Source organism: Lichenostomus cassidix, unplaced genomic scaffold, assembly GCF_008360975.1.
Source record: "Lichenostomus cassidix isolate B80296 unplaced genomic scaffold, HeHo_3.0 HiC_scaffold_33, whole genome shotgun sequence".
Classification (NCBI taxonomy): Eukaryota; Metazoa; Chordata; class Aves; order Passeriformes; family Meliphagidae; genus Lichenostomus; species Lichenostomus cassidix.
In genome coordinates, this window is record NW_028147632.1 from 2972921 (window position 1) to 2998533 (window position 25613).

General features: G+C 52.3%; 4 protein-coding genes and 1 long non-coding RNA gene across 7 annotated transcripts in view; 3 read left to right on the forward strand and 2 right to left on the reverse strand.

The window, feature by feature from the left end:
- The window catches only part of LOC146421512 (C-type lectin domain family 2 member B-like), a 186571-nt gene that overhangs the window by 107014 nt on the left and 53944 nt on the right, over positions 1–25613 (forward strand). The window lies entirely within an intron of this gene.
- On the reverse strand, positions 1071–17907 carry LOC146421519 (C-type lectin domain family 2 member B-like). Of its 2 annotated transcripts, none has more exons than XM_085047380.1 (5): positions 11238–11408; positions 10809–10913; positions 1659–1813; positions 1466–1566; positions 1071–1373 (listed from the first exon to the last, which is right to left on the reverse strand). In XM_085047380.1, exons 1-5 carry the CDS (start codon positions 11275–11277, stop codon positions 1259–1261), a joined length of 516 nt encoding a protein of 171 aa, XP_084903506.1. In that variant the 5' UTR covers positions 11278–11408; the 3' UTR covers positions 1071–1258. The 2 variants fall into 2 exon arrangements, with proteins under 2 accessions (XP_084903506.1, XP_084903505.1); XM_085047379.1 differs by lacking the exons at positions 1071–1373; positions 1466–1566; positions 1659–1813; positions 10809–10913; positions 11238–11408 and adding exons at positions 15408–16301; positions 16394–16494; positions 16587–16771; positions 17006–17110; positions 17435–17907.
- Positions 2078–4138, reverse strand: LOC146421520 (uncharacterized). Its single transcript, XR_014848682.1, has 3 exons — positions 4091–4138; positions 2476–3194; positions 2078–2152 (listed from the first exon to the last, which is right to left on the reverse strand). It is a non-coding gene; the product is annotated as an uncharacterized LOC146421520 (long non-coding RNA).
- On the forward strand, positions 6767–7663 carry LOC146421521 (killer cell lectin-like receptor subfamily B member 1C; the record flags this gene model as incomplete). The annotated part of the gene is made up of 3 exons (XM_085047131.1): positions 6767–6928; positions 7239–7354; positions 7442–7663. Coding segments are annotated over 3 exons (402 nt in total), but the record flags the coding sequence as incomplete, so codon positions are not given.
- Positions 21214–25613, forward strand: part of LOC146421522 (uncharacterized) — a 30926-nt gene continuing 26526 nt past the window's right edge. The window contains exon 1 of one of the 2 annotated variants that reach the window (XM_085047368.1): positions 21214–25422. In XM_085047368.1, the coding sequence (XP_084903494.1) occupies positions 24864–25422 (559 nt within the window). In that variant the 5' untranslated portion in view covers positions 21214–24863. The remainder of the gene's footprint in view (positions 25423–25613) is intronic. The other variant, XM_085047367.1, reaches the window with a different exon arrangement.

Genomic DNA, 25613 nt, shown 5'->3' on the forward strand with positions numbered 1-25613 from the left:
GGGATCGCAACATACCACCGTTCACCGTTCGTGACATTATTTGTACATAGTTATGTGTATATATGTATATATGTATATATGTATATATGTGTATATATATATGTGTGTTTGAAGTTGGAAGATGTTAAGGTGGGCCTTAAGCCAACGCTATGGAATAAGGGGTGGAATGTCTTGGATTGATGATATGATAATCCTTTATCCCCTATCGTTGGCTTATATGCCCAAGAAAGAAAAAAAAAAAAAAATGTGGTCCTGTCTCTTTAACTGCACCCAGCCGCAGAGAGAAACGCGGGTTTTTTTGAAAACATTTTCCCCAAGCCTCGCTCCGGGGGAGGATTCGTCGCTCGGCAGAGACTGCGTGCTGGACAGGGGTCGGAGTGAGCTTTGTTCCCGTTTTTTCCATTCTTCTTCTTTTTTCCTCGTTTGGACCCCTTCTCTTCGATCTGCTTTGCCACCCGGAGACCCAGGAGGGCCAGAGGACAGCAGAGCTCTCCAGGGAGCTCCACCCGGCCCCGGGTCGGGGGCGAGGAGGAGAGGGGCTGCGTCTGAGAAAAGGACTTTTTAATCAGGTTGAATAACTGCCTTTCACCTTGTTTTTCCCCTTCCCCTGTGCCTTGTAGGGCACTCTGCGTGGTTTTGTTAAATAAATAGTTTTTTCTTCACTTTCATCTGAGAGGTTCTGTTGTGGGTGGGGGAGGGGGTGTCGGGGCCCTTCGCTCTCGGAGGAGAGAGAGTCTTATCATTAACCCGGGACAAGTCTGTAAGCAAAGCAGTAGATCCATGTAAATGTGCAAGATTAGTGTAGAAATAGAGTGTCAGGAGAATGTGTTTGAAATCACCATTATATCCATATATATAGAAAAGATCACTGTAGAGAAATGGAGGGTAAGAGAAACAGGATTAGTTCTGGAATGGTTGCAGTAGGAGAAACAAACCCCCAGCCCCAGGCAAAGCAGCCACAGATCAGCTTCCTCATCATCTCCTCCCCCTGCAGGTTCATCTCCTGCAGATAAGGCACTGAGGTGATCATGAGATCAGAACCGGAGGTGACCCTGAGCAGAGGCACTGAGGTGATCATGAGATCACAACCTGGGGTGACCCTGAGCAGAGGCACTGACATGATCATGAAAACAGTGCGATGACCCTGAGCATCAGTGCAAGGCAGAAGCTGCTGCTGAGGAAGGAAATCCCCATGATGGGGAGTAAGAAATGAACCTTTGACTGCTCAGCACAGAGAAGATCGTTCCTCTATCCTCTATCACAGCTGAGTTTGGGGTCTGCTGCAGATATACTGCATGTCACTTGAGCAGGGCTGTCTCCCGAGATAATTCTCAGCCAGGTGCACACAGTCTGCATTGCCCCGGACCTCGACCCTGCAGGAAAAAGCAGAGACAGTGCTGGAACCTCAGGGGGACACCTTGTGCCCCTGTGCCCCCCAGGCCCTGCCTGTGCCCCCAGCACTCACGAGGAGCTGAAGTTGCTGCCATCCACCCACTGCAGCCGCTGGTCCTGTCTGTGCAGCCCGAGCCAGTAATCGTCATTCTTGAAGACGCGGAAGAAGAACTCCTGGGAAAGAGAGACAAGCCAGTAGTGAGAGCTGCAGCCCTGGCCCAGGAGCTCCCCAGGCTCCCCTCAGCCACCCCTAACCCCTCACTCACCATTTCCTTGTCACTGAGCACAGCCAGGGAGGCCCCAAGCTCAGAGCACCGAGCCTTAGCCTGATCCCAGGCGAGACGATCCCTCGAGAGGAAGTAGCAGGTCCTGTTGTACCCAACCCAGTCATCGGGACAGGCCGACTGAGTGTGCATTTTCACTGCAGAGCGAACAGAGGGTCTGAGCATTCTCCCCTCACGGAGCAGCCCGAGCTCCCATTGGCTGGTTTTCCCGCTCAAATTCCCCCACCCCCAGCGATTGGCTGATTCAGCCGTCACTCCTCGTTCTCCCGCGCGCTGATTGGTCAGCGCGGGGCTGAGGGACGATCCCGGCCGTGAGGGAGCAGTGAGCCCGCAGTGCCCCGAGGGTTTGGGCTGAGGCTGCTGCTCCTCCTTACCTGACACAGCAGCCAAGGACACCAGAGCCACAGCCAGGAGCAGGAGCGGAGTCAGCACAGCCAGGGTGAGCACGGGATGGGATCTGATCCACTCAGCAGGAGCTGGAAAGAGCCGCAGGCCGTGAGCATGGAGCTGTCCTGAGCAGGCCCAGCCCTCACATCCCCACCCAACGCCCGGGGAGCACAGCAGGGACCCTCAGCCCGTGTGCCACTCACTGAGCTGGCAGCACGAACAGGGACAAGGGACACAGGTGTGGGGACAGCCAGGGCAGCAGAACTGCCCAGGGCCAGGCCTGTCAGTCCAGCAGAGCACCAGGCCTCTTGCAGAGCCCTGGACACAGCCACACCCTGCCAGCCCTGTGCTCCTGGGCTCACACTGCCCATTGTCCCCTCCCTAGAGGCCACAGCGCTGGCCCTGCACTCACCCAGATATCTTCTGAGGCTCTTTGTGTGTGTGACTCCCATTGCTGATCCATCCTGGCACTTCTCTCCAATGCCATTCCTGGGCTGGGATTCACTCTGCCCCAAGAGAGAAGCAGCTTCTCCCTGCCTGTGCCCAGCAGGGTCTGGCAGCTGAGGCAATCCTGTCCCTCTGGTTGCTGATCCATTCTGAGCACCCAGGGCATCCTCGGGAATCTCAACAGTAGCTTCATCCTTCCTTGGTCTCATTTCAGACTGACAAATCGAGTCTCTCTGGTTGTGCTCAGCAGGATGTGGCACCCGAGGCAGCTCTGTGTGCTCAGTTCCTGACCTGTGCTCAGCATTCTGCTGCTCCTCTGGCCTCCCAGAGCTGGAGCCATAGCTGGAGCCACTCTCCTTCCCTTGGCTCCTTACAGACGTACAGCTGCCATGGCTCTGCTGCTCACCAAGAGCATGTGGCACCTGAAGGAAGTCCCCAGCAGCCTCTCCATCCCCGGGGCACAATCCACTCTTCACACCTTGACTCAGTGCACACTTGGAAGAGACATCTTGCTCCCCAGACATCAGCACTGATGGTACACAAACACCAAGTCCATCTTCCATTGCGCTTTTACAGCCACAGTCCTGGCCGACTGGGGGGCTCATGATGAGAGGTCCTGGCTGGTGTTGGCTCTGGAAGGCGCTGCCAGCTCAGTCCTGCCCTGTCTCTGCTCCCCGGCAGCACCTGGGGACACAAACACAGTGTCAGAGAGCTCCGGGCCCAGCTCGGCCCTGCAGCCCCAACCCCTCTGGCTGTGCAGCTCCGGGCTGGGACAGGCAGGGACAGTTAGGGACAGCGCCCGGGAGCTGCCGAGTGTGGGAACAGGGCAGCTGCGGATCGGGCTCAGCCTGCCGGGGGGCAAGAAAAGAACCAGCAGCCCTGAGGGGCTCAGCATTGTCCCCTGCATGCCCTGCGCTGAGGGTTGGAGCTCAGGGACAGCGAGCGCTGCAGAGCCAGGTCGGTGGGTGTTTGAGACAAGAGGCAGAGCCTGGCAGGGAATGCGGAAGGGAGAGCGCGGAGAGCGGAGCGCACACAGCGCCGGCGCAGGTAGCGCGGCAGGGCGGGGCGCATGACGAGTCGCATGACGGGTAGCATGACGAAATTGGGAACCGGAGGAACGGTGGGAGGATCCGCGACATGCCCTAAGCTGCTCTCTTTCTCCTCCAGATCACTTGGCTTGGCAGGGACACTCAAATTCCTCCCATCCCCTGCCAGCCCCGGGCACGGACATCTCCGCTGCACCAGGGGCGCCCAGCCCTGTGCCGCATGGCCGGGAACAGTCCCGGGAATGGGAGTGTGCTGTGCTGTGCTGTGCAGTCCTGTTCTGCGCTCTTCTGTTCTGTGCTGCCCACAGCAAGCAGGACGAGCCAGCGCTGCTCCGGCAGCAGCAGCAAGGAGACCGCGGGCAGCCGCTCCCTCAGCGGCCTCAGGCCAGCGGCAACACGGCGCCACAGCCAGGGAGGGAGGGAGGGAGGGAGACGGGAGAAGGAAGCCGCCACAGCCCCCCTGCCGCCCCCTGCATCCCCTCCATCCGCCCGCAGCGAGCCCCGAGCCCCGGCACAAGGCAGCGCGGCTCCCACCTGCGCTGGGACAGCCTCTCCGAGCTCCGCCGCCTCCCCGCCGCTCTCACTACTACCTCCCCGGGGCTCCGCTCCGATCACTGCCCCTCCCCGGGCTCCGCTCCGCTCGCTGGCGGGTGCCACACTCGAGCTGAACGGCGCACGCTGCAGCCTTTAAACTACGGAGAACGAAGAACGGCGGAGTGCGAGAAAGGGTCGGGAGAGGTGGATTTCCTTGCTCAGTTTTGCTATCAATTGTGAGTCACCTTTACACCTTTGGTTTAACACCTGTGGATTGTCACAAACATCCATCGTGAGTCACCTTTACACCTTTGGGTTAACACCTGTGGATTGTCACAAACATCCATAAATCAGGTTAAATGTCCTCACTTATGTTACTCCTCTTGAAATCTTAAATTCAGGTATAAATCAGCTTCAGTGCTGTGGAATTGTTAAATTCAGGCATAAATTAGGTTAAACAAAAACACAAACCACATTCAGGTATAAATCCGGTTAAATGCCGTTAGGCGTTACTTCTCTTGAATCACTAAATTCAGGTATAACTCAGGTTCAGTTCAGGTATAAATGAAGTGAAATTCGAATATAAATCAGGTGAAATGCTGTTAGCTGTGACTCCTCTTGAATTGCTAAACTCTGTTATAAATGAAGTTAAATTCAGGTATGAATCCGGTTAAATGCTGTTAAATGTCACTCCTCTATTAAATTGTAAATTCAGACACAAAGAGGAATAAAAGGGATTTTAGAATTAAAATGCAGTACTTTTGGGAAAAAGAGCGGGATTTTTGAGGATGGGATAGGATTTTGAGGAATAAAATGGTTTAGAAGTGGAAGGTTTTTTGCGAGATAAAATTTCATTTTTGAGGGGTGAAATGGAATTTTGGAAATAAAATGGGGTTTTAGGGTTTTTTAGGGAATGGAAGAGGATTTGAGGAAAAATAGTGGGATTTTGGGAATAAAAGTGGGAGTTTTGGGGAATAATAGTTTTTGGGGAATAAAGAGGATATTATTGGGAATGGAGTTTTAGGGAATAAAAGCAGAATTTGGGAGATAGAAGCTGATTTTTGAGGCACAGAAGTGGATTTTTTTGGCGAAGGAAAATGCATTTGAGGGGAATAAAGATGAATGTTTTGGGAATAAAGTGGAAATTTGGGGGAATGATATTTGGGGATGAAACGGATTTCTAGGGGTTTAAAGTGGGGTTTTTTGGGGGAATGAGAGCGAGGTTTCTTTCATGGAAGGGGATTTTGGGAAATAAAAGTGGGTTTTTGGTGGAATAGAATGGTTTTCTGAGGGAATCAAATGGATGTTTTTTGGGAATGAAAAGGGATTTTCTCCTCTCCCTCTCCCCTCCCCTGCAGTTCTCCACCAGCAGCCGCAGAATTCGGGAAGCAGCAAAATGGGGACTTTTGGGGACACCAAGGGAAGCCTGGAAAATGTCCTCTCTGAGCTGCGGGAATTCCTCTGCCCCTCCCAGCCGCCAGGGAACAACCCCGAGGCTTCTCTGCTCCTCAAGCTTCCCCAAAATCTCCTGGCAGAACCGGATTGGAGCCCCGGGAGCAGCTTAGGGTGTGCTGGGGAGAGTACGGGAATGGAGAAAATGATGGAACAAACGGGAATGGAGAAAATGATGGAACAGACGGGAATGGAGAAATTGGAACAAACGGGAATGGAGAAAATGATGGAAGAAATGGGAATGGAGAGAATGATGGAACAAACGGGAATGGAGAAATTGGAACAAGCAGGAATGGAGAAAATGATGGAAGAAATGGGAATGGAGAAATTGGAACAAATGGGAATGGAGAAAATGATGGAACAAACGGGAATGGAGAAATTGGAACAAATGGGAATGGAGAAAATGATAGAACAAGCAGGAATGGAGAAAATGATGGAACAAACGGGAATGAAACAGATGGGAATGAAACAAATAAAACAAAGGGAAATGAAAGAAAACAAATGAAACAAACGGGAGTGAAACAAATGACAAAAACGGGAATGAAACAAAACGAATGAACCAAAGGGGAATGAAACAAAACAAATGAACCAAAGGGGAATGAAACAAAAGAAGTGTAGCAAACGGGAATTAAACAAATGAAAAAAGGGAAATGAAACAAAACAAATTAAAAAAACCGGAATGAAACAAATGAAACAAAGGAGAATGAAACAAATGAAAAAAAAAACGGGAATGAAACAAAACGAATGAAACAAAGGGGAATGAAACAAATTAACAAAGGGGAATTAAACAAATGAAAAAAGGGGAATGAAACAAAACAAGTGAAAAAAACGGGAACGAGACAAATGAAACAAAGGGGAATGAAGCAAATGAAAAAAAAACGGGAATGAAACAAAACAAATGAAACAAAGGGGAATAAAACAAATGAAACAAAGGGGAATGAAATAATCAAAGGGGAATGAAAAAAACAAATTAAAAGTACGGGAATGAAACAAATGAAACAAAGGGGAATGAAACAAGTGAAAAAAAAATGGGAATGAAACACATGAAGCAAAGAGGAATGAAACAAATTAATCAAAGGAGGATGAAACAAAACAAATGAACCGAAGGGGAATGAAAGAAATGAAACAAAACAAACTAAACAAACGGGAATGAGACACTGACACCTCTCAGGGTGTGCCAGGGGTGAGGTGAGGACTTGGTGACCTGACCAGCTCTGATCCCGTTTTCCAGGAGCTCAGGGATGCAGGATTTGCCCCCCGGGCTGGACGCTGGAAAAGACCAAGTGCTACTGGAATTCCACTGAACAGAACCCTTGGAACAAGAGCTGGGAGGAGTGCAAGAGTCGGGGGGCAACGCTGCTGGTGCTGCAGGATCAGGATGAGCTGGTGAGGGAATGCTGGGGTTGGGAATGGGGGAAGGACAAGGGGCTGCTGCTGGGGGCTGGAGGTTCCCAAAATCCTGGGATGGGGATCAGCTGGTGAGGGAATGATGGGTTGGGAATGTGGGATGGACTGGGGGGCTGGTGGTGCCCCAGGAAGGGTGAGGAGGTTCCCCAAATCCCAGGATCAGCCCTTCCCTGTGTCACCCCCGGGTGCCTCTGAGGGACACAATGGGTCTCAGTCCTGGGCTGAGCACAGAGCCCATTTTGGGGTGACAGTCCATGGCCATCAGGGTCACCGTCTGTCCTTGCCCCAGGAATTCCTCAGTGAAGCCCTGAAGAAATTCAAACGCAGCTTCTGGACTGGGCTCTGGGTGCCTGAGGCTGGGATGGGCTGGACGTGGGTGAATGGCTCCAGTCTGGACAGAAACCGGTGAGCACTGGGGGTCAGGGGACACAAACACCCCAATGTCCCCTGAGGGACCCCAGGGGTGACCCAGGCTATCTCCTGTCCCTGCAGCTTCCAGCTTGACCTCGAGGAGAAACACGGAGAATGTGGGGAGTTGAGGGGCAGCAGAATCATCCCTCAGAACTGCAACCTGCAATTGCAGTGGATCTGCCAGAGAGAAGCCACCAAACTCTGAGCTGGAGAGATGCTCAGGGGGGATGTGGGAGCTGGGCTGGAACAGTACATTTACTGTTATTTTACTGGGCTAAAAGTACAACATTTACTCCAACAGCACATTGCCATCACATTCGGGATTCCTCGGCTGTTGCCATCAGCGTGGTCCAGAGCTCCTGTGGGCTTTTCTGCTGCTGTGAGGTTTTTCTCCAGGAGAAAAGTCCCAGAGAGCCTGGGAGGGAAATGGGAGGACATTGACCCTGCTGGGGTCAGTGAGGGGTTGGAAAGGTCTGAGTGCCCCGGGAGAGTCAAACGAGAACTGTGCTCTCCTGAAGTTAAAGAGCTGCAAACGCTGATCCTCCTCCCCATAACAGCTGACAGAACCCGCAGGCAGTGCTGGTGAACTCTGATCGCTCCGATGTGCTCCGGCAGAGCCCCAAGCTCTGCTCTCCCCAGATTCCCCTCCAGCACTTCCCCCGCCGCTGCAATCCCCGCCCGGCGGCTGAGCTGTCGCTGCTCGCCGGGAGAGTCACGGCATAAAACCTTCCTGGAAAGGGTTTTTAGTGCCTGGGAGAGATTTCCTGGGGTTTGTGTGCTCCGCGGGTTGTGCGGCTCCTTCAGGGACACGGGGCGGCCGAGTGCAGCTTTTAGATTATTTATTTTATTCTTTACCTCTTCCGGCACTCGCAGCTCGCCCGTCCCTCGCTGCGGCTCCTTCAGAGACAAGGGGGGAGCGGACACGCACCTTAGGGCTGCTCTTTTGCTTACCGTTTATTCTATTTTTTATCTTTCCTGTCGTTCCCACCCCGCCCGTCTCCTCCCTGGCCCCGGGGCAGCACAAACCCCTCAGCGTGTCTCCAAAGGCCTCGCCCGCCGCCGCTCCCCGAGGCTCCCCGCGCCTCTGCCTCCATCCAGCGCTGCCGATGTCCCCAAGTCCCCAAATCGCGTTAAATTAGCTCAAATTCAGGTGGGAATGCCCAGCGCCTCCGCCAAGGGGTGGAATTGCACAATGGAATGATGGAATCCTGTGAGGCATGGCACAGAGTGCCTCAGAACACCCCGGGAGTTCCGCCGGGAGCAACTGCCATGGCTCTGAGGGGCTTCCCACGGGCTCGGGGTCTCTCAGCTATCTCTGCTCCGGCCTGGGCTCCTGCCGGGGCTGCAGGGAGCTCTCTGCTCCATCCCGGACTCACCACAGCGGTTCCTCGCCCTCCTGCCCAGCCCGGGACGTTCCAGGGCAATCCCGAGTCTGAGTTTGAGGCTCCAGGGAGCTTCGTGCCCCTCACAGACCATTTTATAGAACCCGCCCAAAGCCCGCCCTTCGCACCCATTGGCTGATGTTCCCGCCCAAACCCCACTGCGCCTTTTGATTGGCCGAATCTCCCGCCACTCCTCATCCTCGCGCACTGATTGGCCAGAGCGGCTCTGAGGGACAATCCCGCCTTGTCCCCACATCGCTTTCATTTCCCCCAAAAAGCCAAAATCTCCCCAAAAAAGCCAAAATCTCCCCAAAACCCTTGGGCTGAGCGGAGGAACGGACAGGGTTTGGGCAGAAAACTCCCAAAATCGTTGTTCCCCAGGCTGGGAAGGACAAACGGAACCAAACTGATTTGGGAGCTCCAGCAGCTCCTCTCTGCCGGCCCAGCTGAAGGCCTCGCTGGCTGCTGGAGGCTGCACGGGCAGACTGGGAGCACTGGGAGCACTGGGAAGAGGCTCTGGCTCGGCTGAAGCCCCCGGGGCAGGGGCAGCAGGGCAAGGGACAGGGCTGCAGGTGCTGAGGGGACACGAGGGACAGCGTTGAATTGATTAGCTTTTATTAAAAAAGTAATAAAATAATACTGTAAATAAGAACAACAGCAGCATTGACACCATAAATACTGATGGAGGTCACACAAGGCCATGGCAGAAAGTTCTGAGTTGGAGGGGACAGCAAGGATGCAGTCCAGCCCTTCAGCCAATGGCCCAGGTGGGGTTAAATCCACACCTTGGCATTATTAGTACTTCACACCGAGGAAAGTCACTCTCATATGAAGCACCTGTTCATGGTCTGTAAGCAAAGCAGTAGATCAATGTAAATATGCAAGATTAGTGTAGAAATACAGTGTTAGGAGAATGTGTTTCAAATATCTTCTCACACACTTATATCCATAGGTATAGAAAAGAGCTCTAGAGAAATATGTAGTGCAAGAGAAACAGGAACCCTAAAATGGCTCCACAGATAGAAAGCAACCCCCAGCCCACAAACTCAGAGCTTTCACATCATTTCCTCCTCTTGCAGGTTCATCTCCTGCAGAACAAGCACTGAGCTGACCCCAAGGATCAGTGCAAGGCAGATGCTGCAGCTGGGGAAGGAAATCCCCATGCTGGGAAGGAAGAAATGACCCTTTGACTGCCCAGTATGGAGAAGACCTTACCTCTATCCTCTGTCACAGGCGACTTTGGGCTCTGCTGCAGATATACAGCATCTCATTTGAGCAGGGCTGTCTCCTGAGACAATTCTCAGCCAGGAACACACAGTCTGCATTGCCCCGGACCTCGACCCTGCAGGAAAAAGCAGAGACAGTGCTGGAACCTCAGGGGGACACCTTGTGCCCCTGTGCCCCCCAGGCCCTGCCTGTGCCCCCAGCACTCACGAGGAGCTGAAGTTGCTGCCATCCACCCACTGCAGCCGCTGGTCCTGTCTGTGCAGCCCGAGCCAGTAATCGTTGCTCTTGCTGAAATGGAACAGGAACTCCTGGCAAGGAGAGAGGAGCAGATAATGGGAGCTGCAGCCCTGGCCCAGGAGCTCCCCAGGATCCCCTCTGCCACCCCAAACCCCTCACTCACCATTTCCCAGTCCTCCAGCACAGCCAGGGAGGCTCTGAGCAGGGAGCATCGAGCCTGAGCCTGATCCCAGGTGAGCCGATCCCTCGAGAAGAAGTAGCAGGTCCTGTTGTACCCAACCCAGACATGGGGACAGGCCAGCAGCAGAGGAGTGTCATGGTTAACTGCAGTAACTGCAGCAACCGGAGTGTCTCTGTGCATTCTCCCTGCAGCACGAACAGAAGGCCTGAGCATTCTCCCCTCACGGAGCAGCCCGAGCTCCCATTGGCTGGTTTTCCCGCTCAAATTCCCCCACCCCAGCGATTGGCTGATTCAGCCGTCACTCCTTGTTCTCCCGCGCGCTGATTGGCCAGAGCGGGACTGAGGGACGATCCCGGCCGTGAGGGAGCAGTGAGCCCGCAGTGCCCCGAGGGGTTGGGCTGAGGCTGCTGCTCCTCCTTACCTGACACAGCAGCCAAGGACACCGCCAGAGCCACAGCCAGGAGCAGAAGCAGAGTCAGCACAGCCAGGGTGAGTACGGGATGGGATCTGATCCACTCAGCAGGAGCTGGAAAGAGCCGCAGGCCGTGAGCATGGAGCTGTCCTGAGCAGGCCCAGCCCTCACATCCCCCACCCAACGCCCGGGGAGCACAGCAGGGACCCTCAGCCCGTGTGCCACTCACTGAGCTGGCAGCACGAACAGGGACAAGGGACACAGGTGTGGGGACAGCCAGGGCAGCAGAACTGCCCAGGGCCAGGGCTGTCAGTCCAGCAGAGCACCAGGCCTCTTCCAGAGCCCTGGACACAGCCACACCCTGCCAGCCCTGTGCTCCTGGGCTCACACTGCCCATTGTCCCCTCCCTAGAGGCCACAGCGCTGGCCCTGCACTCACCCAGATATCCTCTGCGGGTCTTTCTGTGTGTGACTCCCATTGCTGATCCATCCTGGCACTTCTCTCCAATGCCATCCCTGGGCTGGGATTCACTCTGCCCCAAGAGAGAAGCAGCTTCTCCCTGCCTGTGCCCAGCAGGGTCTGGCAGCTGAGGCAGCTTGGTGCCCCTGGTTGCTGGGCACCCAGGGCATCCTCGGGAATCTCAACAGCAGCTTTGTGCATGATGAGAGGTCCCAGCTGGTGCTGGCTCTGGAAGGCACTGCCAGCTCAGTCCTGCCCTGTCTCTGCTCCCCGGCAGCACCTGGGGACACAAACACAGTGTCAGAGAGCTCCGGGCCCAGCTCAGCCCTGCAGCCCCAACCCCTCTGGCTGTGCAGCTCCGGGCTGGGACAGGCAGGGACAGTTAGGGACAGGCAGGGACAGAGCCCGGGAGCTGCCGAGTGCGGGAACAGGGCAGCTGCGGATCGGGCTCAGCCTGCCGGGGGGCAAGGAAAGAACCAGCAGCCCTGAGGGGCTCAGCATTGTCCCCTGCATGCCCTGCGCTGAGGGTTGGAGCTCAGGGACAGCGAGCGCTGCAGCGCCAGGTTGGTTCCTGCTTTTGACAGGAGGCAGAGCCCGGTAGGGAGTGCGGAAATGAGAATGCGGAGGGCGGGGCGGACATAGCGGCGCGCAGATACTGCATTAGGCCACCAACCCAACATGGCGGGAGGCCTAACGGCCCGCCAAATACCCCGAACTGCTCTCTTTTCTCCTCCAGATCGCTTGCCTTGGCAGACACACTCAAGTTCCTTCCATCCCATGCCAGCCCCAGGCACGGACAGGTCCCGCTGCACCAGGGGCGCCCAGCCCGGTGCCGCATGGCCGGGAACAGACCCGGGAAAGCGACTGTGATATGCTGATCTGTTCTGCGCTCTTCTGTTCTGTGCTGCGTTGTTCTGTTCTGTGCTACCCACAGCAAGCGGGACGAGCCAGCGCTGCTCCGGCACCGCCTCCTGCCGAGGCAGCAGCGGCAAGGAGACCGCGGGCAGCCGCTCCCTCAGCGGCCTCAGGCCAGCGGCAACACGGCGCCACAGCGAGGGAGGGAGGGAGGGAGGGAGGGAGACGGGAGAAGGAAGCCGCCACAGCCCCCCTGCCGCCCCCTCCATCCCCTCCATCCGCCCGCAGCGAGCCCCGAGCCCCGGCACAAGGCAGCGCGGCTCCCACCTCCGCTGGGACAGCCTCTCCGAGCTCCGCCGCCTCCCCGCGCTCTGCTGCTCTCACTGCCGCCGCTGCTCTCCCAGCTCCGCCGCCCCCCACGTTCTAGCTCCGCCGGAACCCCACGTCCCGCTTCGCTCCGCTCCTCCAATTCCCGCCGCCGCTCCTCCAGTCCAATCGCCGCCGCCGCTCCGCCCCGGCCTCCGCCCCGGCCTCCGCCCCACTGCCTGCCCGCCTCCGCCCCACTGCCTGCCCCGCTCCGCCCGCCGCTCCGCCCCCCCGCACAGTCCATCCCCACCCCGCGCAGGCGCAGCGGCGAACGGGTCCGGATCGGGGCAAGGGGCGGAAATGGGTTTGATTTCTCTTCTCAGCTTTACATTTCCAGGGTGAATTATGGTAAATGCTGCTCGCTGTTACTGCTCTGTGGAACTGGTAATTCACGTATGGAATCTGATTAAATGCTGCTAGGCGATACTCCTCTCGAATCGCTAAATTCAGGCACAAATCAGGTTAAATGCCGTTAGGTGTTACTGCTCTTGAATTGTTAAATTCAGGTATAAACGAGGTTGAATTCAAATGTAAATCAGGTTAAATGCTGTTAGCTGTGACTCCTCTTGAATAGCCACATTCGGGCATAAATCAGGTTAAATTCAAATATAAATCAGGTTAAATGCTGTTAGCTGTTACTGCTCTGGGGAATTGGTAATTCACCTATGAATCTGAGTAAATGCTGCAAGGTGTTACTCCTCTCGAGTTGTTAAATCCAGGTGTAAATCAGATTAAATCCAGGTATAAATCATCTTAAATGCTCTGTGGAATTGTTAATTTCAGACCCAAAGAGGGAATAAAAGGGACTTGAGGAATTAAAATGGAATATTTTTGGGAAAAAGAGTAAGATTTTGGGGGATGGAATGGGATTTTGAGGAATGAAACGGTTCGGGAGTGGAACTTTTTTGCGAGACAAAAGTGGGTTTTTGAGGGTTGAAGTGCAATTTTGGGAACAAAACGGAATTTTGGGAAATAAAACGGATTTTTAGGAGGTTGAAGCGGGGTTTCTCGGATATGTCGGCAATGTCCCCATAGCCCCCCCAGACCCCTCCGCGGCCCCAAAAAACGTGCAGTTCTCCACACAAATCCCCAAAAAGCCGCAGTTCTCCACACAAAACCCCAAAAAGCCGCAGTTCTCCACACAAAACCCCAAAAAGCCGCAGTTCTCCACACAAAACCCCAAAAAGCCGCAGTTCTCCACGCAAAACCCCAAAAAACGTGCAGTTCTCCACACAAAACCCCAAAAACCCGCAGTTCTCCACACAAATCCCCAAAACCCCTCAGTTCTCCACCCAAAATCCCAAAAAACCCGCAGTTCTCCATACAAAACCCCAAAAACCTGCAGTTCTCCACACAAAACCTCAAAAAACCGGCATCTTCTCTACACAAAACCCCAAAAACCCACCAGTTCTCCACACAAAACCCCAAAAACCCGCCAGTTCTCCACACAAAAACCCAAAAACCCGCAGTTCTCCACACAAAAACCCCAAAAACCCGCAGTTCTCCACACAAAACCCCAAAAAACGTGCAGTTCTCCACACAAAACCCCAAAAACCCGCAGTTCTCCACACAAATCCCCAAAACCTCTCAGTTCTCCACACAAAATCCCAAAAACCCGCAGTTCTCCATACAAAACCCCAAAAACCCGCAGTTCTCCACGCAAAACCCCAAAAACCCGCCAGTTCTCCACACAAAACCCCAAAAACCCGCAAGTTCTCCACACAAAACCCCAAAACTCACCGTGAATCCCCAAATCTCTCCCGCTCCCAAAGCTGCCTCCGCCGCCGCCGCCATCTTGTCAGCAACTCACCGAGGAGCGAGGGGCGGTGACGTCACTGCCGCCTGTCTCCCCTTCCCCGGCGGCGCCATGGTGAGAGCGAAACCATGGCAGGGCTGAGCGGATCCCAAATGCGGAGCGGATTGTGCGGCTTTGTCTCTTCATCGCTTTATTGCTTTGCCATTAACTGCTTCTTCGTCCTCCCCGCTGTCCCTCGTGTCCCCTCGGCACCTGCAGCCCCGTCCCTTGGCCTGCTGCCCCTGCTCCGTTCCATCGCGGCCGGCAGAGAGGAGCTGCCGGAGCTCCCGGATCGGTTCGGTTTGTCCTTCCCAGCCTGGGGAACAACGATTTGGGAGTTTTCTGCCCAAACGCTGTGCGTTCCTCCGCTCAGCCCAAGGGGTTTGGGGAGATTTTGGCTTTTTGGGGAAACCAAAGCGATGCACGGAGCTCACCCAGCACAAGGCAGCTCTGCAGGCGCTGAGCTGGATTGAGCCTGGCAGAGGAGCAAAGCGGCTCAGGGATGGCGAAACAGCGATTAATTAACCATTAATTAGCCTGACAAATTGCTCCTAATTAGCGGGTAGCAGAAGTGAGGCCCCAGGGCACTGAGTCAGCTCCACAGAACATTTTGGGTCTATTTTCAGTTACCTCTGGATTTTCATCACTCAATTCTCCCCATTTTATTTCTTCTGTGGTATTTCATCAATTCCCACCTCTCAGAGATCACGGACATCTCCTGCTCTTTCATTTTCACCATTTTAGGGCAGCGAGGGTGGCTTTTGTCCGGCAGCACCTCCTGCCACAACTCCCTGTCCTTTCCCCCACAGGAACAAACCCCAAATCCCCATTTTCCTTTCCCCCACTGAACAAACCCCAAATCCCCATTTTCCTTTCCCCCACAGGAACAAACCCCAAATCCCCATTTTCCTTTCCCCCACAGGAACAAACCCCAAATCCCCATTTTCCTTTCCCCCACAGGAACAAACCCCAAATCCCCATTTTCCTTTCCCCACAGGAACAAACCCCAAATCCCCATTTTCCTTTTCCCCACAGGAACAAACCCCAAATTCCCATTTCCTTCTTCTGGAGACAATTTCGTACCTCCCTGATGTCACTGAAACTGCAGGAAAAACAAAAACCCTCCAACAACATTTTAAATGTCAGAGAGTCAAGGCATTACTTTGTTATCTGGCCAGGATGTAGTTCTGGTCAGGAATTACCACAGAAATCATCTCATCCACACACAGCCCTGCTGGGCAGAGAGAATCATTCCATGACACATGGATTTTTTAAATATTTCAACATTTTATACAGTACAAAGACATAGAAAAGCATTGGCTCAGTGTTCATTGCTCCAAAGCTGAGCAAACCCTCAGTATTCAGTTTCCCATTGGATCTGAATCTCCTCACCTCTGATGGTAATCAGATTTTTCATTCTTCAATTTCCCTCTCAGTGCTTTCCTGACCAGATGTCTTCACCCCTGCTGGAGGTGAATGTCTGTAGATATGCTGAGTTTATCAGACCTCACCTGGCAGAACAATGCCCTGGAGAGAAACCTGAAATTCCTATTTTTGGGGTAAAGACAAACAGAACCCTTTGACTAAAGTTATACAAAATATTTAAACTGCCACATTTTCCAGCAATCCTTTGAAGTGGCACTGAGGTGACCCTGAGATGAGGCACTGAGGTGACCCAGAGATGAGGCACTGAGGTGACCCTGAGAGTCAGCACAAGGCAGATGCTGCAGCTGAGGAAGGACATCCCTGTGCTGGAGGAAGAAGCGAAGAACTGGAGCTGCCAAGTGTGCAGAAGGCTCTGCCCATGTCCTGTTACAGGTGACTTTGGGCTCTGCTGCACACGTAGTTCATGTCACTCGAGCAGATCTCACTCCTGAGGATGTTCTCAGCCAGAGATCTTTTCTCCATCCCGTTACAGGTGAGACAGGGCTCTGCTGCAGATGTACTGCATGTCACTTGAGCAGAGCTGTCTCCTGAGATAATTCTCACCCAGGAACACACAGTCTGCATTGCCCATGACACGAACCCTGCAGGAAAAAGCAGAGACAGTGCTGGAACCTCAGGGGGACACCTTGTGCCCCTGTGCCCCCCAGCCCCTGCCCAGCTCCCCAGCACTCACGAGGAGCTGAAGTTGCTGCCATCCACCCACTGCAGCCGCTGGTCCTGTCTGTGCAGCCCGAGCCAGTAATCGTTGTTCTTGCTGAAATGGAACAGGAACTCCTGGCAAGGAGAGAGGAGCAGTTAATGGGAGCTGCAGCCCTGGCCCAGGAGCTCCCCAGGCTCCCCTCAGCCACCCCAAACCCCTCACTCACCATTTCCCAGTCCTCCAGCACAGCCAGGGAGGCCTCGAGCTTGGAGCACCGAGCCTGAGCCTGATCCCAGGAGAGACGATGCCTCGAGAGGAAGTAGCAGATCCCGTTGTACCCAACCCAGCCATGGGGACAGGCCAGCAGCAGAGGAGTGTCAGATGTAACCGGAGCGTCAGTTTGTCTTCTCCCTGCAGAGCGAACAGAAGGTCTGAGCATTCTCCCCTCACGGGGCAGCCCGAGCTCCCATTGGCTGGTTTTCCCGCTCAAATTCCCCCACCCCCAGCGATTGGCTGATTCAGCCGTCACTCCTCGCTCTCCCGCGCGCTGATTGGTCAGAGCGGGGCTGAGGGACGATCCCGGCCGTGAGGGAGCAGTGAGCCCGCAGTGCCCCGAGTTGGGCTGAGGCTGCTGCTCCTCCTTACCTGACACAGCAGCCAAGGACACCGCCAGAGCCACAGCCAGGAGCAGGAGCAGAGTCAGCACAGCCAGGGTGTGCACGGGATGGGATCTGATCCACTCAGCAGGAGCTGGAAAGAGCCGCAGGCCGTGAGCATGGAGCTGTCCTGAGCAGGCCCAGCCCTCACATCCCCCACCCAACGCCCGGGGAGCACAGCAGGGACCCTCAGCCCGTGTGCCACTCACTGAGCTGGCAGCACGAACAGGGACAAGGGACACAGGTGTGGGGACAGCCAGGGCAGCAGAACTGCCCAGGGCCAGGGCTGTCAGTCCAGCAGAGCACCAGGCCTCTTGTAGAGCCCTGGACACAGCCACACCCTGCCAGCCCTGTGCTCCTGGGCTCACACTGCCCATTGTCCCCTCCCTAGAGGCCACAGCGCTGGCCCTGCACTCACCCAGATATCTTCTGAGGCTCTTGCTGTGTGTGACTGCCATTGCTGATCCATCCTGGCACTTCTCTCCAATGCCATTCTTGGGCTGGGATTCACTCTGCCCCAAGAGAAAAGCAGCTTCTCCCTGCCTGTGCCCAGCAGGGTCTGGCACCTGAGGCAGCTCTGTGTGCTCAGTTCCTGACCTGTTTCCAGGATCCTGGAGAACTTCTCCACGTTCATAGATGGAGCAATAGGCACTGTCCTGGACTTGACTCCTTACAGACATAGAACTGTCATTGTTCTGCCTCTGATAACCAGGATCTTGCACCAGAATGATGTCTGCACCCCCTGTAGCCTGTGCACCACTGCGGCTCAATCTTCTCTTCATATCTTGACTCACTGCCCACTTAGCAGACAGATCTCGCTCCGGAGACAGCAGCAGCAGCAGCAGCAAACCCCGCCGAGTCCAAACTGCAGGGCAGGTTTTCTGCTCCCGGTGTTGTTCAACAGATGTGGAGACGAGACGAGTTGGGATTTAATTCTCTATCAGTTCTGACCAATCAGCGCGTGAGAAGGATGAGTGACGGGAGAAACCAGCCAATGGGAGCGAGGGGCGCGTCTGTACGCAGGGCACATGATATCGCCCGAACAAAACTTCTTATTCTTGGCTCGAGTCGTGCCGTGCGTTTGCAGGCTGGGTTTTCGGCTAGGAGCTGCTGTGGGTGAGGCCGGGGTGCAGCAGATAGTCCCACCAGCCCCGTCAGGACCCCAGGCTGAAGCAGGAGATACTGAGAGAAGCTCTGAGCCCACGGGAAGCTCCTGCAGAGCCATGGCAGTGACTGCTGGTGGCCCTTGTGGGCAATCACCACTGGAGCAGCCTGTTGCAGGGGTTGTGTCCCCTGGGAGAGACCCCAGGCTGGAGCAGGACAAGGATTCCTGTCCCTGAGGGGTGGCAGTGCCATGAGCTGGCTGTGACCCCAATCCCCTGTGCCCCTGGGTGGGGAGGAGGGAACTGGGAAGGAGAGAAAGTTGGAAAATGTTTCATTTAGGATTTAGTTCACTTCTCATTCTCCTGCTCTGCTTTGTTCGATAATAAATCCAATTATTTCACTGTTGTTCCATCTGCAGCATAGGCCAAGTCTGCTCTAAGCATTCAGATTGTCAAAAGAAAGAAAGTTTAAATTTAGGCCTAAATTCTCATCCACAGAGGGTATAAACAGGCAAACTTGGGTAAGGATTGATTCGCCCCAATCGAGCCCAGAGACACTTCAGAGACCAACTCAGAGCAGTGGGTATTTGCTTTATTCGGTGCACCGGATGTGTGGGAATTGTTTCCACCAAACACACCTCAGTACCCCAAAGACACAGTGTTATAGGTAAAATCATGAATATTCATTACATTCTTCAGGATAGGAGTGGTTATACAAATCATTTCTCGGAAGTCATTAATATCATTAGCATGTGCACCACGCATGCTCCTGGTGGTCTTTGGAGACCCCCAAAGCCCCCTCCAAGGTGACAGTCCTTCATGGGATGATTCAGCGGTTTCTGTGCTGGTTTCAAATGCATGCTTAGCCGATAAGCCATCAGGCCAGAGCTGTTACCTACAATTGGAATCTGAATTAAGGGTTCAGCCTTTGGCCCTGGACAGGCGCCATGGTGGTGGAAGGGGGCAAAAGCTCAAATAGATTGGGGTTTTCTATTTGACCACTCCTTTCTCATAACCATGACTCAAGGCTTAGCCAAAAATTGCACAACATGGTGATCCAAAATGTATCCAGAGCTTTTGATATGAGCAATTGCTAGATCTGCACCCAGTTACCACCTCTAGATAGAGATGTGATAACTGGCCATCGAAAATTAAAAAGGTTTGCAAGAAATTGGGAAGGAAATTAAAATTCTACATGATGTGGGTTCCAAAACTTACACCTTGAAATTCGATCAGATCTTCCACACTCTCATTTCATGGTTACCAAACTGGGACTGGGAAAAAGAAGCATTTATAATACCTGTATTGTAGTTATTACCTTTGCTATAGCTGGTTGTGTAAACCGGTGCTGTAGTTAGTAGTGTGGAGACTAGACAAGGTAAAGTCTTGTTAGTGTCTAAAAAGGGGGGAAATGATGCCTGATGGGTTTTGTCTTTGCTCTTTATACCCTTTTTGTACCCTTTTATATATTTTTATACCTCTTGTCCTGTACCTTTCACTCTCCGTACCTCAGCCCTACATGTCTATAACCCTTGTACTCTGATATTTAGCCTAGTTTGGGGTTCTTTGGGGAAGACGAAACATCCCTACTATCTCAGAACTAGAGGCTCCAACCTTGGACAGAGCCTCCTCTCTGGAACATGTTTTTGTAAACTAGACTGTAGCCTCATTAAGGGGGGGATAATTAGAATAGAGGGACAATTACTTCATTTGTTAGGTTTCTTATTGGGGGATTTTAGGTAGATCTGCTAATTTGTGAGGCCCATTAAATTGTATTTGCATTGTACACGGTGTGCTCCTCGCTGGGATTCCACCTGTGACAAAAGTGCACCTGAGATCCTATTAAACCAAAGGAATATCCTTTTTTCCCTACACTGCTGTGTCTGCCTCTTACTTTTACCAGATTTTAAGGCATCAGTCTGTTCTTGATCAAATCTCCACTTTCTGGAGATTCTGTCTCTCTTTAGCCAGCACTGCAGTTCCCAGCACAAAGTGTCACAAAGACTCTGCCGTGGGATCATGTCACACCCAGGACAGACAGGAGGCTGTTCCAGACCAAATTTATCTAATCTTAATTACAATGGAACAGCTTTTATTGCTATGCTATTCCTTTTTCTCCATCAACCCCATTGGCTTTGGGGACAATAATTCTGCTGTCTGCGGACCTGGACTGTTTTTAATTCCAGAATAAACCCCCCAGGAAATGCTGCCCAGTGTCACCGTGTGGCTCTGGGTGACAACAGCTGGCAGAGTCCTTTCCCCTCGGGCTGGAGAGCAGTCAGGGCAGAGCCTTGAGATGCTCCTGAGTCCTGGTGGAATTCCTGCCCTGCTGTGTCCAGCCTGGACAAATGGCCACAAGTGGTAAATGTTGTACCCAAAATAGGAGGAACATTGATCTCTGCTTCACCTTTATCTCTGGCCTGGGTGAGCTTTGAGAGGGTTGACCACAGAGCAGCTCACAGGACGTTAGTTATTCCTCTGTCCCTGGGTTGGATCTTTATTGTCAACAAAAACTGGGAGCTCTTTTCCCCAAACCAGTGAGGTTTCCTGACAGATTTTACTGAGTTGTAAATTAAAAATAGAATTCATCCTTTTTCCATTGCTGTGGCCAATGTGGAGTGGGTAAATCCCACAGAGTTCCCAAAGCCTTGCTGATTGTCCCACTGTTCTTGCTATAAATTGTGACCCTCTGGCTGAGGACATTCCTGGAGGAGCTCCAAAGTGTGGAATTATCTGATTTAGCAATATTTTCACTACTGCTTTTGGAGGGAAACACTTCAGGCCATCAGGAAATGGCACCAATTAAAAGACATTTAAAGCTCTCATTACATGGAAATTCTGTGAAGTCAATTTACCAAAAACCTCGTTGGGAGTTTCGATTTTAGAGCCTCAATAGTTTATTTACAGTATTGGGTTATTTCTTCTACGTGTGCCACACTTCTGGGACCTTGAAAATATAATTTCAGTCATTTTGGAGTTAATTCCTGTCTTAAAGCCTGTCTAGAATTTCACACTTCAGTTCACTGACAAACTCTCTCACCATGCTCAGGTTGAATAGTCGGTAGAGTGAGCTCTCATCAGGAAACCAAAACGTGTTCCTCTCTCTGCGGCTATTTTTGGCCCAGGGAGCCAAGTAATTTCGTTATTTTCGTCCTGTTTGGTTCTCTCTCTCTGCAGTGCAGAACAGAAGCTTCAGCTGGTTTTGCACTTCTTGTAGTCTTAGATCACCATGAACTGTGCTGATAACAAAGCTCTCTCTGCTCAGAGTTTGGCACTAAGGCAAACCACACTTACAATCACTCCAGATGTTTATTTTTCTTTCCCACAGTTCCATGTCCACATTAGAGCTGTTTATTCCTTCTGTGCTCAGACAACTCACGGCAGAGCCTTAGATTAAATCACCTCCTTCAGGGTGGGGAATGCAAATCCTGCGATGCATTTTCTGTTGCAAGAAAAAAAAAAGAAGTTATTTCTTTGTGTGCCATTTCCAATCTGGGTTCTCTGTCAGGCTTGGATTTTAAATCTAGTTGGTCTGAAATAAACTTCTCCAGTTGTTCCTAGTCACTCAGCACCTGGAGTGTTTCTGATTTTGGAGTCAGAAGCACAGCAGGATGTTGAATTTTGAGGGTAATTTCCTGTCCCACTGTACAACAGGACTGAGCTCAGTCAGTGGCTCCTCTGGTGTCCCAAACCCTTCTGTCCCCCCTGTGTCCCACAGAGCTCAGGCTCTCGCCCAGAGGGAATTTTGGGATCCTGAAGCAGCAGCTCCAAGGCTGTGACTCCTCATGAGCTGCTGGGTCAGCCTTGGCTAATCATTGGGCTGTTCAGCAGTGATTCATCCCTGAGCCTCTAGAATTGTGCCTGAATTCCTTGGGAAAGATGTTGGCTCAGAAAAGTCAATAATTCAGAAGATCTCTGGGACATGCAAAGCCCAAAGCCAGAACTCCCTTATTAGTGTTTTCTTAGTTTGTTCTCTTGTTCCTAAGTTTTATTTTCTCATTTCTTAGTTTGTACTACAGCCGAAGTAGGATCAGCACTGAGCAATAAAATCTTCATGTTTAATTTCCAAAGTCAATACCAAAATCATTAAATCCTGATCCATGCCCTGACCATCCCAAGGAAGGTGTGAAATTACCTAACAGTTTATGGCTCTGCTGAGTTTCCTTTGATCTGGAGAATTTCCAACCCCAGAACTCTCATTTTCACATTTGGGCTTTTCTCTTGGTTCCCTGTGACCATTTATTGCTAAAGAGTTTACTAATCCAAGATTTCGGTCTCAGCCCAGTTCTTCAGTGCCTCTCAGGACATCATCAGACCCCTTGGGGATTTAAACTCTTATTTCCCTCTCGTTCCTTTGCCAATAAAGTCCCAAAATCGTGGGGCTGATTTGAAATCCTCCTGCTGACTCAGGCCTGGCTGTGGATTTTCCACTCCAATGTGCAAAGCTCCTGGCTGGAATGGCCAGAGATGTGCAGGAAATGTGTCCTTTAAACCTCTACAGGGAATCCTCCCAAATTCTCTCCTGGTCTGGTTAGGAGTGTGGATGGATTAGCTCCCACATTTTGTTAATTGCTATTAACTCCTGTGCTAATTGATCATCTTTGCCATTAGATTTGGGACTAGGAAATTGGGGGATTTTAATGAGCTTCCCATTCCACCAGGAACAAACACCCTAAAAACCTGTTAGTGACAGGTGAGAAACCTTCTCACCTTTCTAGTTTTTGAGGATTTTTCAATACCTGTGCCTGTTTTAGTTTTAGTTTCATTCCTGAAGGTTCTGCTCTTTCTGATTTTTGTGAAATCTCTCTTTCCCCACACTGGCTGTTACTGCAATCTGTATTGACTGTGCAGTAGGTTTAGATCTGTAGTTCCTTCCTGACCATGAGAATTGAAGGAGACATATTTACACTCAGGACTAGACTCGTATTAGACTCAGTGCTTTCCACTGAATTTCCCCTTCATGAGAATTGATCTCCTTTTTCAATTTTCCAGCCTATTTCCTCCTAAGAATGGTTCTGGAGAGCTGGGCAGTGCAAAAATCCATGAGTTCTCCATCATTACCCCAGTTTGAATTGAATTAGATAGAAAAGGAGCTCATTTCACTGACAGCTGTGATAAAATCACCACTTAATTCCCCTTGCAGGGTGTTACATTTGGAATAAACAGCTCCTGCTGTGCCTACCAAAAATCCCAATTTTTTGTTTCCCAGAGGCAGATTTCTTCACAATTTCTCTGCTGTTGCAGGAGAAAGAGCTCAGAGGAGTCCTGGGTTTCACCTTGATGCCTGATGGTTTTTTGTCCTTTCTCTTTATACCCTTTTTTATACCCTTTTTATACATTTTATACCCTTTCCCATTCCTTGTGCCTTTCACTGCCTGTACCTCAGCCCTACATGTCTACAACCCTTGTACTCTGATATTTTAGCCCTATTTGGGGTCGTCTGAAGAAGACAAAACATTTATAATTTATAATTATCTCTGAACTAGAGGCTCCAACCTCAGACAGAGCCTCCTCTCTGGAACATGTTTTTGTAAATTAGGCTGTTACCTCATTTAGGGGGGATAATGAGAATAGGGGGACAATTAGTTCATTTGTTAGGTTTCCTATTGGGGGATTTTAGGTAGATCTGCTAATTTGAGCAGTCCATAAATTGTATCCGTGTTGTACACGGTGTGCTCCTCGCTGGGATTCCACCTGTGACAAGGTTGCACCTGGGATCCTATTAAACCAAGGGAATATCCTTTTTTCCCTACACTGATGTGTCTGCCTCTTACCTTTGCCAGCTTTTATGGCATCAAACCGAGGATCCCAAAGTCCATCCTGTTCCAAAGTGCACTTGGATTTGTTCTCAATCTTCCTCATGGAGGTTGAGGAACTGAACTCCTTCCCCTGCCATGATGCTGACTTCGTCTCTAAATGATGTTATTGCATTGCCTTTAATCGTCTTTTATTGCATCTTTATCCACTCACACAGCTGGCCTGTTTATACCCTCTGTGGATTGCACTTCTGGCCTAAATTTAAACTTTCTTTCTTTTGACCATCTGAATGCTTAGAGCAGACTTGGCCTATGCTACAGATTGAACAACAATGAAATAATTGGATTTATTATCGAACAAAGCAGAGCAGGAGAATGAGAAGTGAACCAAATCCTAAATTAAACAACTTCCCCATACTTCTCTCTTTTTCCCAATTCCCTCCTCCCCACCCAGGGACACAGGGGATTGGGGTCACAGCCAGCTCATGGCACTGCCACCCCTCAGGGACAGGAATCCTTGTCCTGCTCCAGCCTGGGGTCTCTCCCAGGGGACACAACCCCTGCAACAGGCTGCTCCAGTGGTGATTGCCCACAAGGGCCACCAGCAGTCACTGCCATGGCTCTGCAGGAGCTTCCCGTGGGCTCAGAGCTTCTCTCAGTAGCTCCTGCTCCACCCTGGAGTGCTGACGGGGCTGGTGGGACTATCTGCTGCACCCTGACCTCACCCACAGCAGTTATTGACCTTCAGCCCAGCCCAAGAATAGCACTGCGATCACCTGAGAACAGGTAAGCGAGTAAACCTTCTGTGCCGTGTGCAGAGCCCGCCCCTCGCTCCCATTGGCTGATTCGGCTCGTCACTCATCCTTCTCGCGCGCTGATTGGTCAGAACGGGCTATAGGAACCATTCCTGACGCAACAATTCTCAGATCGAAGGTACGGAGAGACTATACTGCAATTTGGAGTCGGAGTGCGTTTGCCGCCGCTGCTGATGCCTCTGGAGCGAGATCTTTCTTCTAAGTGGGCAGTGAGTCAAGATATGGCCAGTGGATTGTGCCCCAATGATGCACAGGCTGCTGGGGGTGCAAACATCCTTCGGGTGGAAGATCCTGGCTATTGGAAGCAGAAGAGTGACAGATCGGGGTCTGTAGGTAGAAAAGGGAGAGAGAGTGGATATGGCTCCAGCTCTGAGAGTACAAAGGATCTCCAAGATCCTGAGCACAGGTCAGGAACTGAGCACGCAGAGCTGTCTCAGGTGCCACATCCTGCTGAGCACAACAGGAGAGATTCGATTTGTCAGTCTGAAACAAGGCCAAGGAAGGATGAAGCTGTTGTTGAGATTCCCGAGGATGCCCTGGGTGCCCAGAAAGGATCAGCAACCAGAGGGACAGGATTGCCTCAGCTGCCAGACCCTGCTGGGCACAGGCAGGGAGAAGCTGCTTCTCTGTTGTGGCAGAGTGAATCCCAGCCCAGGGATGGCATTGGAGAGAAGTGCCAGGATGGATCAGCAGTGGGAGTCACACACAGAAAGAGCCTCAGAAGATATCTGGGTGAGTGCAGGGCCAGCGCTGTGGCCTCTAGGGAGGGGACAATGGACTGTGTCACCCCAGAACACAGGGCTGGCAGAGTGTGGCTGTGTCCAGGGCTCTGGAAGAGGCCTGGTGCTCTGCTGGGACGGACAGCCCCGGGTGCCCCTGGCCCAGGACAGTTCTGCTGTGGGCTGTCCCCTGTCCCCGGTCAG

Coding starts and splice junctions, on each gene's coding strand:
- LOC146421519 (XM_085047379.1), bottom strand. CDS start 17,798: ATGAAGAGAAGATTGAGCCGCAGTGGTGCACAGGCTACAGGGGGTGCA. Junction 17,111..17,434: donor GAGCCTCAGAAGATATCTGG/GTGAGTGCAGGG, acceptor GGCTCTTTCCAG/CTCCTGCTGAGTGGATCAGA. Junction 16,772..17,005: donor GTCCTTGGCTGCTGTGTCAG/GTAAGGAGGAGC, acceptor TTCGCTCTGCAG/GGAGAAGACAAACTGACGCT.